The sequence below is a fragment of the Amblyraja radiata genome, chromosome 14, assembly GCF_010909765.2.
Source record: "Amblyraja radiata isolate CabotCenter1 chromosome 14, sAmbRad1.1.pri, whole genome shotgun sequence".
NCBI classification, from domain to species: domain Eukaryota; kingdom Metazoa; phylum Chordata; class Chondrichthyes; order Rajiformes; family Rajidae; genus Amblyraja; species Amblyraja radiata.
In genome coordinates this window covers 8,023,174-8,037,058 of record NC_045969.1, presented here as the reverse complement: position 1 = coordinate 8,037,058, position 13,885 = coordinate 8,023,174, and the positions used below count along the sequence as shown (strand labels likewise).

Here is a 13,885-nt window from a genome sequence, read left to right as displayed (position 1 = left end):
CCCTCGTTTTGTGTTTGATTTGCATTAACCATCTGTTGTTGAATAAGATTAACATAAGCGAACAGTATGAGTTTTGACTAATGAAATAATTGCTACCCATGTGGTAGATAGAAAGTTTTCGTAGAATAGTATCTAACAAAAATTATTTACTGCACAGTAAATTCATTTAGTTAATTCTGTTGTGAAGTCAGAGAACTGGTGAGCAGTTTTCTGCTGCTGTCTCTCCATGATATCATGCAATAAGGTCTCTTGAAGCAAACCTGCAAAGTCTGGAACTTTTCGTTTTGCCTTTTATTTACCTCTAAATTAATTTCTTCCACAGCCACATAGAACCGCAGCAGAGGTCAGAATCGAACCGGGGTCACTGGTGCTGTGAGGCCGCAGCTCCTATTGAATAGACCTCGAATATCATGGTGCCCATACACCTACTGGCTTGTTAATTTCTTTAGTCAGAGAGTGGTGGATCTGTGCTATTCATTGCCACAGACGGCTGTGGAGGCCATGTCGATTCGACCTGGGTGTCATGGTACACCAGTCATTGAAAGTAGGCATGCAGGTGCAGGTGCAGCAGGCAGTGAAGAAAGCAAATGGTATGTTAGCATTCATAGCAAAAGGATTTGAGTATAAGTGCAGGGAGGTTCTACTGCAGTTGTACAAGGTATTGGTGAGACCACACCTGGAGTATTGCGTACAGTTTTGGTCTCCTAATGTGAGGAAAGACATTCTTGCCATAGAGGGAGTACAGAGAAGGTTCACCAGACTGATTCCTGGGATGGCAGGACTTTCATATGAAGAAAGGCTGGATAGACTCGGCTTGTACACGCTAGAATTTAGAAGATTGAGGGGGGGGGGATCTTATAGAAACTTACAAAATTCTTAAGGGGTTGGACAGGCTAGATGCAGGAAGAATATTCCCGATGTTGGGGAAGTCCAGAACTAGGAGTCACAGTTTAAGGATAAGAGGGAAGTCTTTTAGGACCGAGATGAGAGAATCATTTTTTACACAGAGAGTGGTGAATCTGTGGAATTCTCTGCCACAGAAGTTAGTTGAGGCCAGTTCATTGGCTATATTTAAGAGGGAGTTAGATGTGGCCCTTGTGGCTAATGGGATCAGGGGGTATGGAGAGAAGGCAGGGATGGGATACTGAGTTGGATGATCAGCCATGATCATATTGAATGGCGGTGCAGGCTCGAAGGGCCGAATGGCCTACTCCTGCACCTATTTTCTATGTTTCTATGATTAGTACAGGTGTCAATGGGCAATGGGAATTCTGCTCCTAGGCCTGATGAACACATTTGATGTTCAAGGTACCGCAGTTAGAGTTGCATGGTGCCGTAGCGATAGTGTTGCTGCCTTACTGCGCTCAAGGCCCAGGTTCGATCCCGACCACGGGAACGATGACCGTACGCTAGCGGTGAATGGGTAAAGGGAGAATGTTTGCAAGGTGCAGATAAGCAGAGGTGAGCTCACCGACATCCCGGTGGTCGGACGTGTGGAAGGTCTCCATCTCTCGGAAGGTCATGTAGATGGGGAAGCTGCTACAGTCCACAAGCAGCTGGCAGATCGCGGCGAACGCCAGCCGGCACTCTGGCGTCACCTCCTCCACCTCCTGGAGCAGATGGTCCACATCCCAGCCCTCGTCCCCCTTGCCTCCCTTCAGCCCGTCGGCCGGCGTGAAGGAGCCTCGCTGCCTCCTCTTGGACCGCTGGGCCGGCTCGCGGACGGAGAAGAAGTCCGAGAGCATCTGCTTAAACTGCGACAGGGTGATGGGCTTCCTCTGCCCCCACCCCTTCCGCCCCTCCTTGGCCACCACCGCCTGCCCGTCTCCTCCCTGCACCCGGCAGCTCGCCCCGAAGATGTGGCCCAGGGAGAAGTGGGCGAGGAGCCACTGCACGTTCCGCAGCGTGGTCTGGATGCTCCCGCTGCTCCTCCACACCTCGCCATCTTCCGACGAAACCTTCGGCCCGCCCTCGTCCCGGGACCGCTCCCTCGCCATGACGCTCAGGCCGATCCCGCTGTCCTCCGAGCACAACGGAGGGAACGCCGTGTCCGCGCCTTCCTCCGGACTGTGGTCACCGTCAGACAGCGCCTCGCCACCGTCCTCCTGCGAGGGACTCTGAAAGTGCAACGTTGGTGGAGTTTAGTTTTGAGATATAGCGCCGAAAAGGGGTACCCGTGGACACGGGTTGCTGCGGGAGTGAACTCATGCCCACTTGCTGGACAGCCCAGTGCTGGATACAAAGGCAGTAGAAATATCAGAATGCAGAAATTTAAACAGAAAATGTTGCAAATCAAGCAATGTCTGGAGAAACTAGCCTTTAGACATGTCACGGTGGCACAGTGGTAGAGTTGCTGCCTTACAGCAAAATGCAGCGCCAGAGACCTGGGTTTGATCCCGACTACGGGTGCTGTCTGTATGGAGTTTGTACGTTCTCCACGTGATCTGCGTGGGTTTTCTCCTAGATCTTCGGTTTCCTCCCACGCTCCAGAGACGTACAGTTGCAGACGTACAGGGGGGACTTGATAGAGGTCTTTAAAATGATGAGAGGGATAGACAGAGTTAACGTGGATAAGCTTTTCCCATTGAGAGTAGGGAAGATACAAACAAGAGGACATGAATTGAGAATTAAGGGACAGAAGTTTAGTGGTAACATGAGGGGGAACCTCTTTACTCAGAGAGTGGTAGCTTTGTGGAATGAGCTTCCAGTGGAAGTGGTGGAGGCAGGTTCGATTTTATAAATTAAAAATAAATTGGATAGGTATATGGACGGGAAAGGAATGGAGGGTTATGATCTGAGTGCAGGTAGATGGGACTAGGGGAGAATAAGTGGTCGGCACGGACTTGAAGGGCCGAGATGTCCTGTTTCCGTGCTGTAATTGTTATATGGTTTGTAGTTAAATTGCCTTTATTAATTGGCTTGATAAAAAATGGAAAATTGTCCAAGTTGGCGATATGCAGAGTACTGCCCTGCCGACTAGAACATTCAGAAGGTTCATGGAGAGCTGAAACTGACCTTCGGCCCACCGAGTGCATGCCGACCAGTGATCCCCGCACACTAACACTGTCCTACACACACTAGGGACAATTTACAAAAGCCAATTAGCCAACAAACCTGTACGTCTTTGGAGTGTGGGAAGAAACCGGAACACCCGGGGAAAACCCACATGGTCACAGGGAGAACGTCCAAACTCCGTACAGACAGCACCCAGGGTCAGGATTGAACCTGGGTCTCTGGCGCTGTAAAGCTGCAACTCTACCGCTTCGCCACCGTGCCTAATAAAGCAAACACTTGCCCAGGGTCTATAAGGTCGCTAATGTCTCTTGGCCTTCCCCCAATATAAATACATTTAAATTGCAACATCTTGTAAGCACCCTGAAGCAGCCATAGTTAATAACTCTTTTTACTAATTATAGTGTGTTGAAATTACAATATGGGAATTTGAAACCATAATATGGGAATTGAGGATATTTGACTTGACACTCTGAAGTGTATCTATTCAAGTGGGGTTAGTATTTTCGGTGCAATGGGAGGCATGGATGAGAGGGGCCAAAGGGCCGTACGCCTGAGAATGCACAGCCATCCATTCTGAGCAGGAGTTCCAAGAGGTACCAGGCTGAAACCGAATGGAAGTGGAACATGTTTCCACCAGATTTATAACAAATCCATTGTTTAAGAACACCAGCGACACTAGTGAGATCAGCTTTCTCTCTCTCTCTCTCACACATCCAAGATCAAACCAAGGGCCTTGACCTGACACCCCAGGTGTCCAAACCTTAATCTTTAGTCTCTTTAATCAGAGGGTGATGTATCTGTGGAATTCAGTGCTACAGAAGGCTGTGGAGGCCAAGTCAGTGGATATATTTTAAGGCAGAGATAGATTCTTGATTGGTACGGGTGTCAGGGGTTACGGGGAGAAGGCAGGAGAAAGGGGTTGGGAGGGAGAGACAGATCAGCCATGATTGAATGGTGGAGTAGACCTGATGGGCCGAATGGCCTAATTCTGCTCCTATCATTTATGACCGTACCTCGGCTGGTCTCCCACCATCCGACTCGACCTCCCCGGTCCCTCCCGCCTCCGTGTCCATGAAGGCCGCAGGCAGCTGGATTTTGGAGAGCGTCGCACAGCACATCTTCAGGCTCTTCGTCAGCTCCTGCAGACTCAGGCTGTCCATGTGCTCCATTAAACATCGGACAACATGACACAGCATCTGAGGGAGGTACCGAGTCTGAATCTCAGTGTACAGTTCCTGAAGACGTCAACGAAAAATGATGTTCAAAATTACTCAGTAATAAACTCATGGACAAAAACAGAGCACAAACACATTGCTCATTCCCACACCATTGCACCAAACTACAAAACATTCACCCAATCCCTTCTCCAAGTCTCAACAGGTGTCTGTTTTATTCCTTCCCAATCAACATAAGACGCTAAACTAGAGAATGGGCAAATAATACAAAAACATCTATAAACATAGAAAATAGGTGCAGGAGTAGGCAATTCGGCCCTTCGAGCCAGCACCACCAATTTGGATGATCATGGCTGATCATCCGGTATCAGTACCCCATTCATATAATCATATAACAATTACTGCACGGAAACAGGCCATCTCGGTCCTTCTAGTCCGTGCCGAACACTTATTCTCCCTTAGTCCTATCTACCTGCACTCAGACCATAACCCTCCATTCCTTTCCCGTCCATATAACTATCCAATTTATTTTTAAATGATAAAATCGAACCTGCCTCCACCACCTCCACTGGAAGCTCATTCCACACAGCTACCACTCTCTGAGTAAAGAAGTTCCCCCTCATGCTACCCCTAAACTTCTGTCCCTTAATTCTCAAGTCATGTCCTCTTGTTTGAATCTTCCCTACTCTCAGTGGGAAAAGCTTATCCACATCAACTCTGTCTATCCCTCTCATCATTTTAAAGACCTCTATCAAGTCCCCCCTTAACCTTCTGCGCTCCAAAGAATAAAGACCTAACTTGTTCAACCTTTCTCTGTAACTTAGTTGCTGAAACCCAGGCAACATTCTAGTAAATCTCCTCTGTACTCTCTCTATTTTGTTGACATCCTTCCTATAATTAGGCGACCAAAATTGTACACCATACTCCAGAATTGGCCTCACCAATGCCTTGTACAATTTTAACATTACATTACATTCCTGCTTTCTCCCTTGATTTTGTTAGTCTAAAGTGCTATATTCAACTCTCTCTTGAACACATCCAGTGAATTGGTCTCCATTGCCCACTGAGGCAGCGAATTCCACAGATTCACAACTCTCTGGATGAAAATGTTTTTCCACATCTCAGTCCTAAATGGCTTACCCCTTATTCTTAAACTGTGACCTCTGGTTCTGGCCTCCCCCAACATCAGGAACATTGTTCCTGCATCTAGCCTGTCCTATCCCTTTATAATTTTATATGTTTCTATAAGAACACCTCTCATCCTTCTAAATTCCAGTGAATACAAGCCCAGTCGATCAACATATGTCAGTCCCGCCATCCCGGAAATTAACCCGGTTAATAATTAACTACGCTGTACTGCCTTGGTCTGGGAATAAAAAAAACAAATAATCAGAATTATTAATCTTTCGAACATTTCTTACGGAGAAAATAATATTCTTATTTTCATGTTAAAGAAACATCAAGGGAAATGGTGGGAGTTAGCTGAGGGATCGTACCTTCTGAAGTCAGGTCCGTGGAGGGAAGCCAGTGTAAGCAAACAGAGAGACAAAATTACATGCAATAGATTCACTGGCCCCTAACGCTCATTTCACGATGAATACAGTAAGGAAAGCAATGAGTTGTGGACGCACCCGAGTCCATCGCACAAACCAACCTCCCCCCACTACCAACTCCATCTACATTCTGCCTTGGGAAAGCAGCCAATGTGGTCAAGGACTTGCCCTTGGGTCAGTTCCTCTTTTCCCCTCTCCCATTAGGCAGAAGATAGAAAAGCTTGAGGTATGTACCAGATTCAGAAACTGCATCCCCGCTGTTATTATACTACTGAACAGACCACTCGAGGTGGCGAATGTATTTCCGATCTTCCAATCTACCTTGTTGTAGCCTTGCACTTAAAAAAAAAAAATTCTGCACTTCCTCTGCAGCTATTACGTTCAGCACTCTGTTTATTTTCTCTTTGAACAACCTGATGTAGGTTTAGAAACAAGACACTGCAGATGCTGGTTTATGCCAAAGATAAACACAAAGTGTTGGAGTATCTCAGCAGGTCAAGTGACATCTATGGAGATAAAAGATAGGTGACTGATAGGGGCAGCACAGTGGCTCAATGGTAGGGTTGCTGCCTTACAGCGCCAGAGGCCCGGGTTTGATCCTGACTACGGGTACAGTCTAGACTGAGTGTGTCAGTGACTGTTTGGGTTTTCTCCAGTTTCCTTTTACACTCCAAAGACATACAGGTTTGTAGGTTAATTGGCTTTGGTAAATTATAAATTGTTCCTAGTGTGTAGGATAGCGTTGGTGTATGGGAATGTTGGTCAGCAGGAATTTGGTCAGCCGAAGGGCCTGTTTCTGCGCTATATCTCTAAAGTCTAAAGGCTTATTATTATCACATGTACCGAGGTGCAGCAAAAAGGTTTGTTGTGCTTGCTGTCCAAACAGATCAGACATACCATACATAAACACAATCGGGTTAGACACAAATGCAGGCGTAACTCAGCAGGACAGGCAGCATCTCTAGATTGAAGGAATGGGTGACGTTTCGGGTCGCAACCCTTCTTCAGATTAGGAGTCGGGGAGAGGGAAACAAGAGATATAGAAGGCTATGGTGTGAAAACGAGGGGACAGAGATCGAGGGGCTCTTGGTGGTTGAGGGTTGGAGAAGGGTCACTGTACCCTAATGACCCTTCTTCCAGCCCGGCTCCCAGCTCTTCAGCGAGGCCGGGTCTGGCACTGGGATCTCTCACAGAGTGGCCTTGGCAACTGGAGAGGTGACCAAGCCAAGCCTTCTCTATGATTGCGTACAGTAACACTCTGTAGACAACCCTCCAAGAGCAACTCACCAAGTGCTGGACGAACTCAGCGGGACAGACGTCATCCATGGAGGTAATGACAGGATGGACCCGTTTGAAACATAGAAACATAGAAAATAGGTGCAGGAGTAGGCCATTCAGCCCTTCGAGCCTGCACCGCCATTCAATATGATCATGGCTGATCATCCAACTCAGTATCCTGTACCTGCCTTCTCTCCATACCCCCTGATCCCTTTAGCCACAAGGGCCACATCTAACTCCCTCTTAAATATAGAGAATGAACTGGCCTCAACTACTTTCTGGGGCAGAGAATTCCACAGATTCACCACTCTCTGTGTGAAAAAGGGTTGAAGAAGGGTCCCAACCTGAAACATCACCTCTCCCATTCCCTCCATTGAAGGGAATGCAGTCAGATGGGACTAATGTAGATGGGGCATGTTGGTCAGTTTTGGCAAGTTGGGTTGAAGGGCCTGTTTCCACACTGTATGACTCTTTGACTGTCCATGACTCCACAGAGCGGGTGCTGGCTGTAAGGAGTTTGTACTCCCATACTTAGTGAGTTACTCCTTTTTTTAGTGAGTTAGTGTCTTTTTTTTTTGTAAGCCAGCATCTGCAGTTCCTGGCTTCTCCTTTCTGAATGAGCTCTCCCTGCCCTAGATAGATGCATCCAGAAAGAAATTCATTAAATGTGAGCTCTCAGCACTGGAGAATTTATACATACAGTCACTGAAAGAAACCTTAGCAATTGCTCAATTCTCAGCTCTGGCCCATTAGTATTTGCTAAATTATCCTGGAATGCTACTTCCTTGATTGCGAGTAATTTTTAAGAAGATAATCCGAGAGGTGCCACCTAGTGTCCACAAACAGCAGTACAACAACATTAACAACTTGGGACAGCATGGTGGCGCAGTGGTAGTTGCTTCCCCACAGCGCCAGAGGCTGGGTTCGATCCCGACTACGGGTGCTGTCTGTGCGGAGTTTGTACGTTCTTCCCGTGACATCATGGTTTTTTTCCGAGATCTACAGTTTCCTCCTACACTCCAAAGACGTACAGGTATGTACTGTATGTTAATTGGCTAGGTATAGAAACATAGAAATTAGGTGCAGGAGTAGGCCATTCGGCCCTTCGAGCCTGCACCGCCATTCAATATGATCATGGCTGATCATCCAACTCAGTATAAATGCAAATTGTCCCTAGTGTGTGCAGGATAGTGTTAATGTGCGGGGATCGCTGGTCGGTGCGGACTCTGTAGGCTAAAGGGCCTGTTTCTGCGCTGTATCTCTAAACGAAAAAACTAACGGTGACTCAATATCATAACTAATATTTCTGCCGCATTCAACGTGATCCCATCACCAGTCACATCTTCCCGTCCTCACCCCGTTCTATTTTACGCACAGGCCACTATCTCCGCAATTCCTTGGTTCGCTCGTCACTTCCCACGCAACCCTTGTAAAAGGCGCCAATGTATGGCGGTGGGCGCAAGAATTTCACTGTGCAATGCATACGTGACAATAAAGAACCATTCAACCCTCCCAAGCCACTTTCCCCAACAACTGCAGCAGATGCAACCTGTCCCCACACCTCCTCTCTCCCTTCCGAGAAAACCCTCGCGGGTCACTGGACGAACGTGCAAACTCCACACAGACATCACCCAAAGTCAGGATCGAACCATGGACTCTGGCGCTGTGAGGCAGCAATTCTACCACTACAACCTCTTCAGATGCTGGTTTACACTGAAGATATTGTTATTATATTATTTACAGTGTACTATGTTTACATATTCTGTTGTGCTGCAGCAAGTAAGAATTTCATTGTTCTATCTTGAACATGGTAAATCGAAATTCACTGTATCTTACTTGGTACATGTGACAATAAACTGACCTTGCAACCTTAAAACAGGGGCTGGCAACCTTGTTCTGCATAGGGGCCAGGACGCATGTCTGTGAGCGGATGGCGGGCCACATCTATCACCTGTACACATGGATCCCGCCCCTTCGAGGACCCCACTCATACTGACTCGTCCCCGGCCTATGGACAACCCCACTCCCGACCAAAGATCATAGAGCGGATCTTTGATCCAGACACAAAATGTGCGCGGCCTTGCCGAGCGGCTTTGCGCAGGATGCGGTACAGCCAGAGCTCAGAGGTCGGCGCAGATCCGCCATTGCGACCGCCAGCGCAGGCGTCCTTGCGTCTGGGCCCAGGAGGTACCGGAGATGATGGAAGCAGGTGGGCCGGATAATTACGGAAACAAAAATACGCCTGCGGGCCGGATGATTTCGGGTTTTGGCCCAGGGGCCATAGGTTGCCGACCCCTGCCTTGAAACATATGACAATAAAACACTCTTGACTCTTGATAGAAACAAAATGCTGGAGCCACTCAGCGGGTTAAATGAATCTCTGTTTCGTGATCAAAGGAAGCTCTAAACAGCCCAAATGGAATTAAACACCATAACAAGCAACAAATAACAGAGGAAGAAAATCGAATTATCTGGGAACAGGGAGCCATTGAAGTCTTTTTGCGTGTAAAAGATTGATCTATGCCAACATACCAATGGAATGACTTCTAACAGGAACACCAACAACGTACAGAGTTCTTCAACAGTGGGAGGGGGACTGCAATTTTCTTCTTCCATCTGGTTCACCTGCGGAGATCTGTTCCTGCAAGTCACAAAGCATCCTCCTTCATTCATCGCGCTATTTCATCAGAGGCACACTTGATTCCATGAAGCTTCAAAACAAATATGTTGTGCATTACAGTTTCCTTCCCAATCGCTTAAATTTAAGGAATGCGTGAAAAGACAAAGAAATGTCAATCAAAAACTTGAAAAACAAATAGAGGAGATGTTTTGCAGCACCCCTCTGCCCTGTCCGCAGGATTAGCCCCCCCGGGGTCCCAGTCACCCATCACTTGACTTCCCTCTCGCACTCCACCCAAAGAATTGGCCATGAGAATATGAGATAAAACCCCCTGAATTTCTTTCGTCAGAGGGTGGTGAATCCGTGGGATTCGATGCCATACGCGGCTGTGGAGGACGTCCACGGTCCCTCACGTCTGCACCGATGCCCCGTGCAAGTTCTAGGAACAGCTCCTCACCTTCCGTCTAGATTTCCTCTCCATTTCTTTCCTCATGGCTCCACCTTGATCTTTTAAGGTTTCATAAATTCATTGGACATAGGAGCAGAATTAAACTATTTGGCCTATCGAGTCTACTCCACCATTCACCCATGGCTGATCTATCTTTCCCTCTCAATCCCATTATCCTGACTTCTCCCTATAAGCTGCTGACACCCCAACAAATCAAGAACCCGTCATTCTCCACCTTAAAAAAAAAATCCACTGACTTGGCCTCCACAGCCTTCTGTGGCAATAAATTCCATAGAATTATCACCCTCTGGCTAAAGAAATTTCTCCTCATGTACTTCATAAAGGAACGTCCTTTTATTTGGAGGTTATGGCCTCTGGTCCTAGACTCTCCCACTAGTGGAAACATCCTCTCCACATCCACTCTATCCATGCTGTTCACTATTCGGTAATCTGGATTACTGCTAATTTGGCAATCACCATCTGGATTTCTTCTGCATCTCTTTCCTCATGGCCCTACCTTGATCTTTTGCGGTTTCATAACTTGATAAGTCATGGAAGTAGAATTAAGCCATTCGGCCCCTCGAGTCTACTCCGCCATTCAATAACGGCCGATCTGTCTTTCCCTCTCAACCCCATTCTCCTGCCTTCTCCCCATAACCCCCAATATTCTTACTAATCAAGAATCCGCCAATCTCTGCCTTCAAAAATACCCAATGACTAGGCCACCACTGCCGTCTGTGGCAACGAATACCAAAGATTCACCACCCTCCGATTAAAGAAATTCAGGGGATTTTCTTTCAGACTCTAGCCGCCAATTTTTTAAGCAAGTTATTACCATCTTGATAAATCTGATCTTCTCCCTATCACAGACATTTGCTCCATCACTCCCCCATGTCCCCTGTTTCTGCCTTGCTTATCCCTGCTACACTTACTATGAACAGATGGTAGCACACAGTAAAAACCACACGTCCCATTGCCTCGGAGAAGGTATCCAACCCAACTTTACCTGATGCAGTCTTCAAAAAGCCGAGTGACGTAATCCCACAGGTAGTCCGTGCTCAGCGTGCTGATCAGTACGTTCACCGTCTTTATCACTTCTGACGCATTCTTACTCTCTTTCATTTTGCTGGAGGGGGAAGATAAAAGATTGTCGTTCACTCTGCAAAATAAAGCACTAAAACTTTCGAAAACTCATCAGGTTCTTGGACAAAGGCCTGGCTAGAGCGGATGTGGAGAGGATATTTCCACTAGTGGGTGAGTCCAGGACCAGAGGCCATAGCCTCAGAATAAAGGGGCGTACCTCCAGAAAGGTGAGGAGGAGAACTTCCTTCAGTCAGAGGGTGGTGAATCTGTGAAATTCATTGCCACAGAAGGCTGTGGTGGCCAAGTCAAAGGATATTTTTAAGGTGGGGATTGACAGATTGTTGAATAGTAAAGGGGTTATGGGGAGAAGGCAGGAGAATGGGGTTGAGAGGGAGAGATACGTCAGCCATGATTGAATGGCGGTGTAGACTCGATGGCCTAATTCTGCTCCGAGAACTTATGAACTACAAAAACCAACTAAACTTGATCTGCAGCAACTAAAAGACACTTGGGCAGGTACATGGATAGGAAAAGGTTTAGAGTGATACGGCCCAAACGCAGGGCAGGTGGGACTAGCTTTGAAGGGGCATCATTTAGTTTAGTTTACAACGCGGAAACAGGCCCTTCGGCCCACCGGGTCCGCGCCGACCAGCGATCCCCGCATTTTAACACTATCCCATGCACAGTAGGGCCAATGTTTACATTCACCAAGCCAATTAACCTACGTAACCTGTGCGCCATTGGAGTGTGGGAGGAAACTGAAGATCTCGGAGAAAACCCACCCAGGTCACGGGGAGAACGTACAAACTCCGTACAGACAGCACCCGTAGTCGGGATCAAATTCGGGTCTCCGGCGCTGCATTCACTGTAAGGCAGCAACTCTATGCTGCGCCACCGTGCCGCACTTGATCGGCATGGAGGGGTTGGGCTGGAGGGCCTGTTTCCGTGCTGCATGACCCTATGCCCATGAACCATCTTTCGTTGCACTAAGGATTCTGGATATTTTTGTGCTAGTATTGAGATTATTGATTTATTGAATTTCTTATATGTTTTGTTTATTATATGTTATCTATGATCGTGTTTACAGGCTTGTTATGTTGCTGCAAATAAGAATTTCAATGTATTGTTGGTACATACGACAATTAAACACTCTTGACTCTTGAGAACATAGAGCCATAGAGCGTGGAAACAGGCCCTTCGGCCCAACTTGCCCACACCTGCCACATGTCCCAGCTACACTAGTCCCACCTGCCCACATTTGGCCCATATCCCTCCAAACCTGTCCTATCCATGTACCTGTCTAACTGTTTCTTAAACTTCACGATAGTACCTGCCTCAACTACCTCCTCTGGCAGCTTGTTCCATGCACCCACTGCGCTTTGTGTGAAAATGTTACCCCTTAGATTCCAATTAAATCTTTTCCCCTTCACCTTCAACCTACGTCCTCTGGTCCTCTAAACTAAACTGGAGAAAAATTTAGGAACAACCAGAATGTGGACTAGAAATGGCAAACACATCACTTTGTCAACACCCAGATGCTGATTAAAGCAGTAAGGATAGAAAATAAAATCAGTTAAGTACCAGGAGCAGGTCCACTTGAAGATGTTCCACCCCACCAGTTTAAATAATTTGCCTTCCAGCAGAAGCATCATCCGTACCTTAAGATCAGACTCTCGTCCTGGCTTGACTGGACATCCAGATCCAGCAACTGTTTGCAGATGGAGTAAAAAGCTCTGACCACTTCCAGCAGCAAGTCCCCGATCACCTGTGGGCCTGGCAAAGAGACAAGCAATTAATGGGGGTGGGCAATGGTGTGTTCCAGTTGCCTATCGACAGGTTAACGAGCTGCACACTCCAATGGCGGTCAACGTCCCACTCCCCCACCATTACCGTGCACCCAATGCGCCAAGAAGCCCCACCATTAACCCGCAAGTGGAATCTGCCCATTCACCAACATTGCCCGATCCATACCATGCCTCAACAACAACTTGCATCCTCGGCACTGTGGTCCAATTTTCTGCCAGGTCTTAATGCTTTTTAAGTCTAAAACTCAACTACGTTAAGAGCAACGACTTACATCCTGCAGTGTCCGTGCCCATATATTTTAAATCATCTTCTCGAGTGAACAACTCAACTTCATTTTGGGTATTATTGGTTTCCTCCTTCACTATCAGCTGGGTCTTTCCACGTTCCTAGCCTCCCCTCTCTTTTTAAACTAAAACTTTAAATAGAACAAAATTAATCATGTCCTGGTTTACCCAAATCCGGTTTGTCAAGCAGGCTGATTAGAATGCGGAAGGGCTTCAGATGCACCTGAGGTCCATGATCCTGATCAAGTTCAGGGTTGACTTGTTGCAAAGATTTTGTCAATGCCTGCGGTTCAAAGCAAAGTGGTCACAATGAGCAGTTAACACACTCAAGCACAGTTGGAGGATCAATTGGGATTTAGCTAGAGTTAGAGTCATACACCACAGAAATAAGTACTTTGGCCCAACTTGCCCATGCTGACCAAGGTGCCCCATCTACTCTAGTCCCACCTGCCCAAATTTAGCCCATATCCCTCTAAAGCTTTCATAGAAACATAGAAATTAGGTGCAGGAGTAGGCCATTCGGCCCTTCGAGCCTGCACCGCCATTCAATATGATCATGGCTGATCATCCAACTCAGTATCCCGTAACTGCCTTCTCTCCATACCCTCTGATCCCCTTAGCCA

The 13,885-nt window shown here is 47.2% G+C and overlaps 1 protein-coding gene across 1 annotated transcript in view; it reads right to left on the bottom strand.

Moving 5' to 3' along the window:
* dop1b (DOP1 leucine zipper like protein B) overlaps positions 1–13,885 on the bottom strand; it is a 124,456-nt gene that overhangs the window by 72,631 nt on the left and 37,940 nt on the right. Inside the window, 6 exon segments of the mRNA XM_033032433.1 lie at positions 1,472–2,117; positions 4,029–4,250; positions 9,554–9,662; positions 11,096–11,215; positions 12,831–12,945; positions 13,431–13,545. Of these exon segments, the coding sequence (XP_032888324.1) occupies positions 1,472–2,117; positions 4,029–4,250; positions 9,554–9,662; positions 11,096–11,215; positions 12,831–12,945; positions 13,431–13,545 (1,327 nt within the window).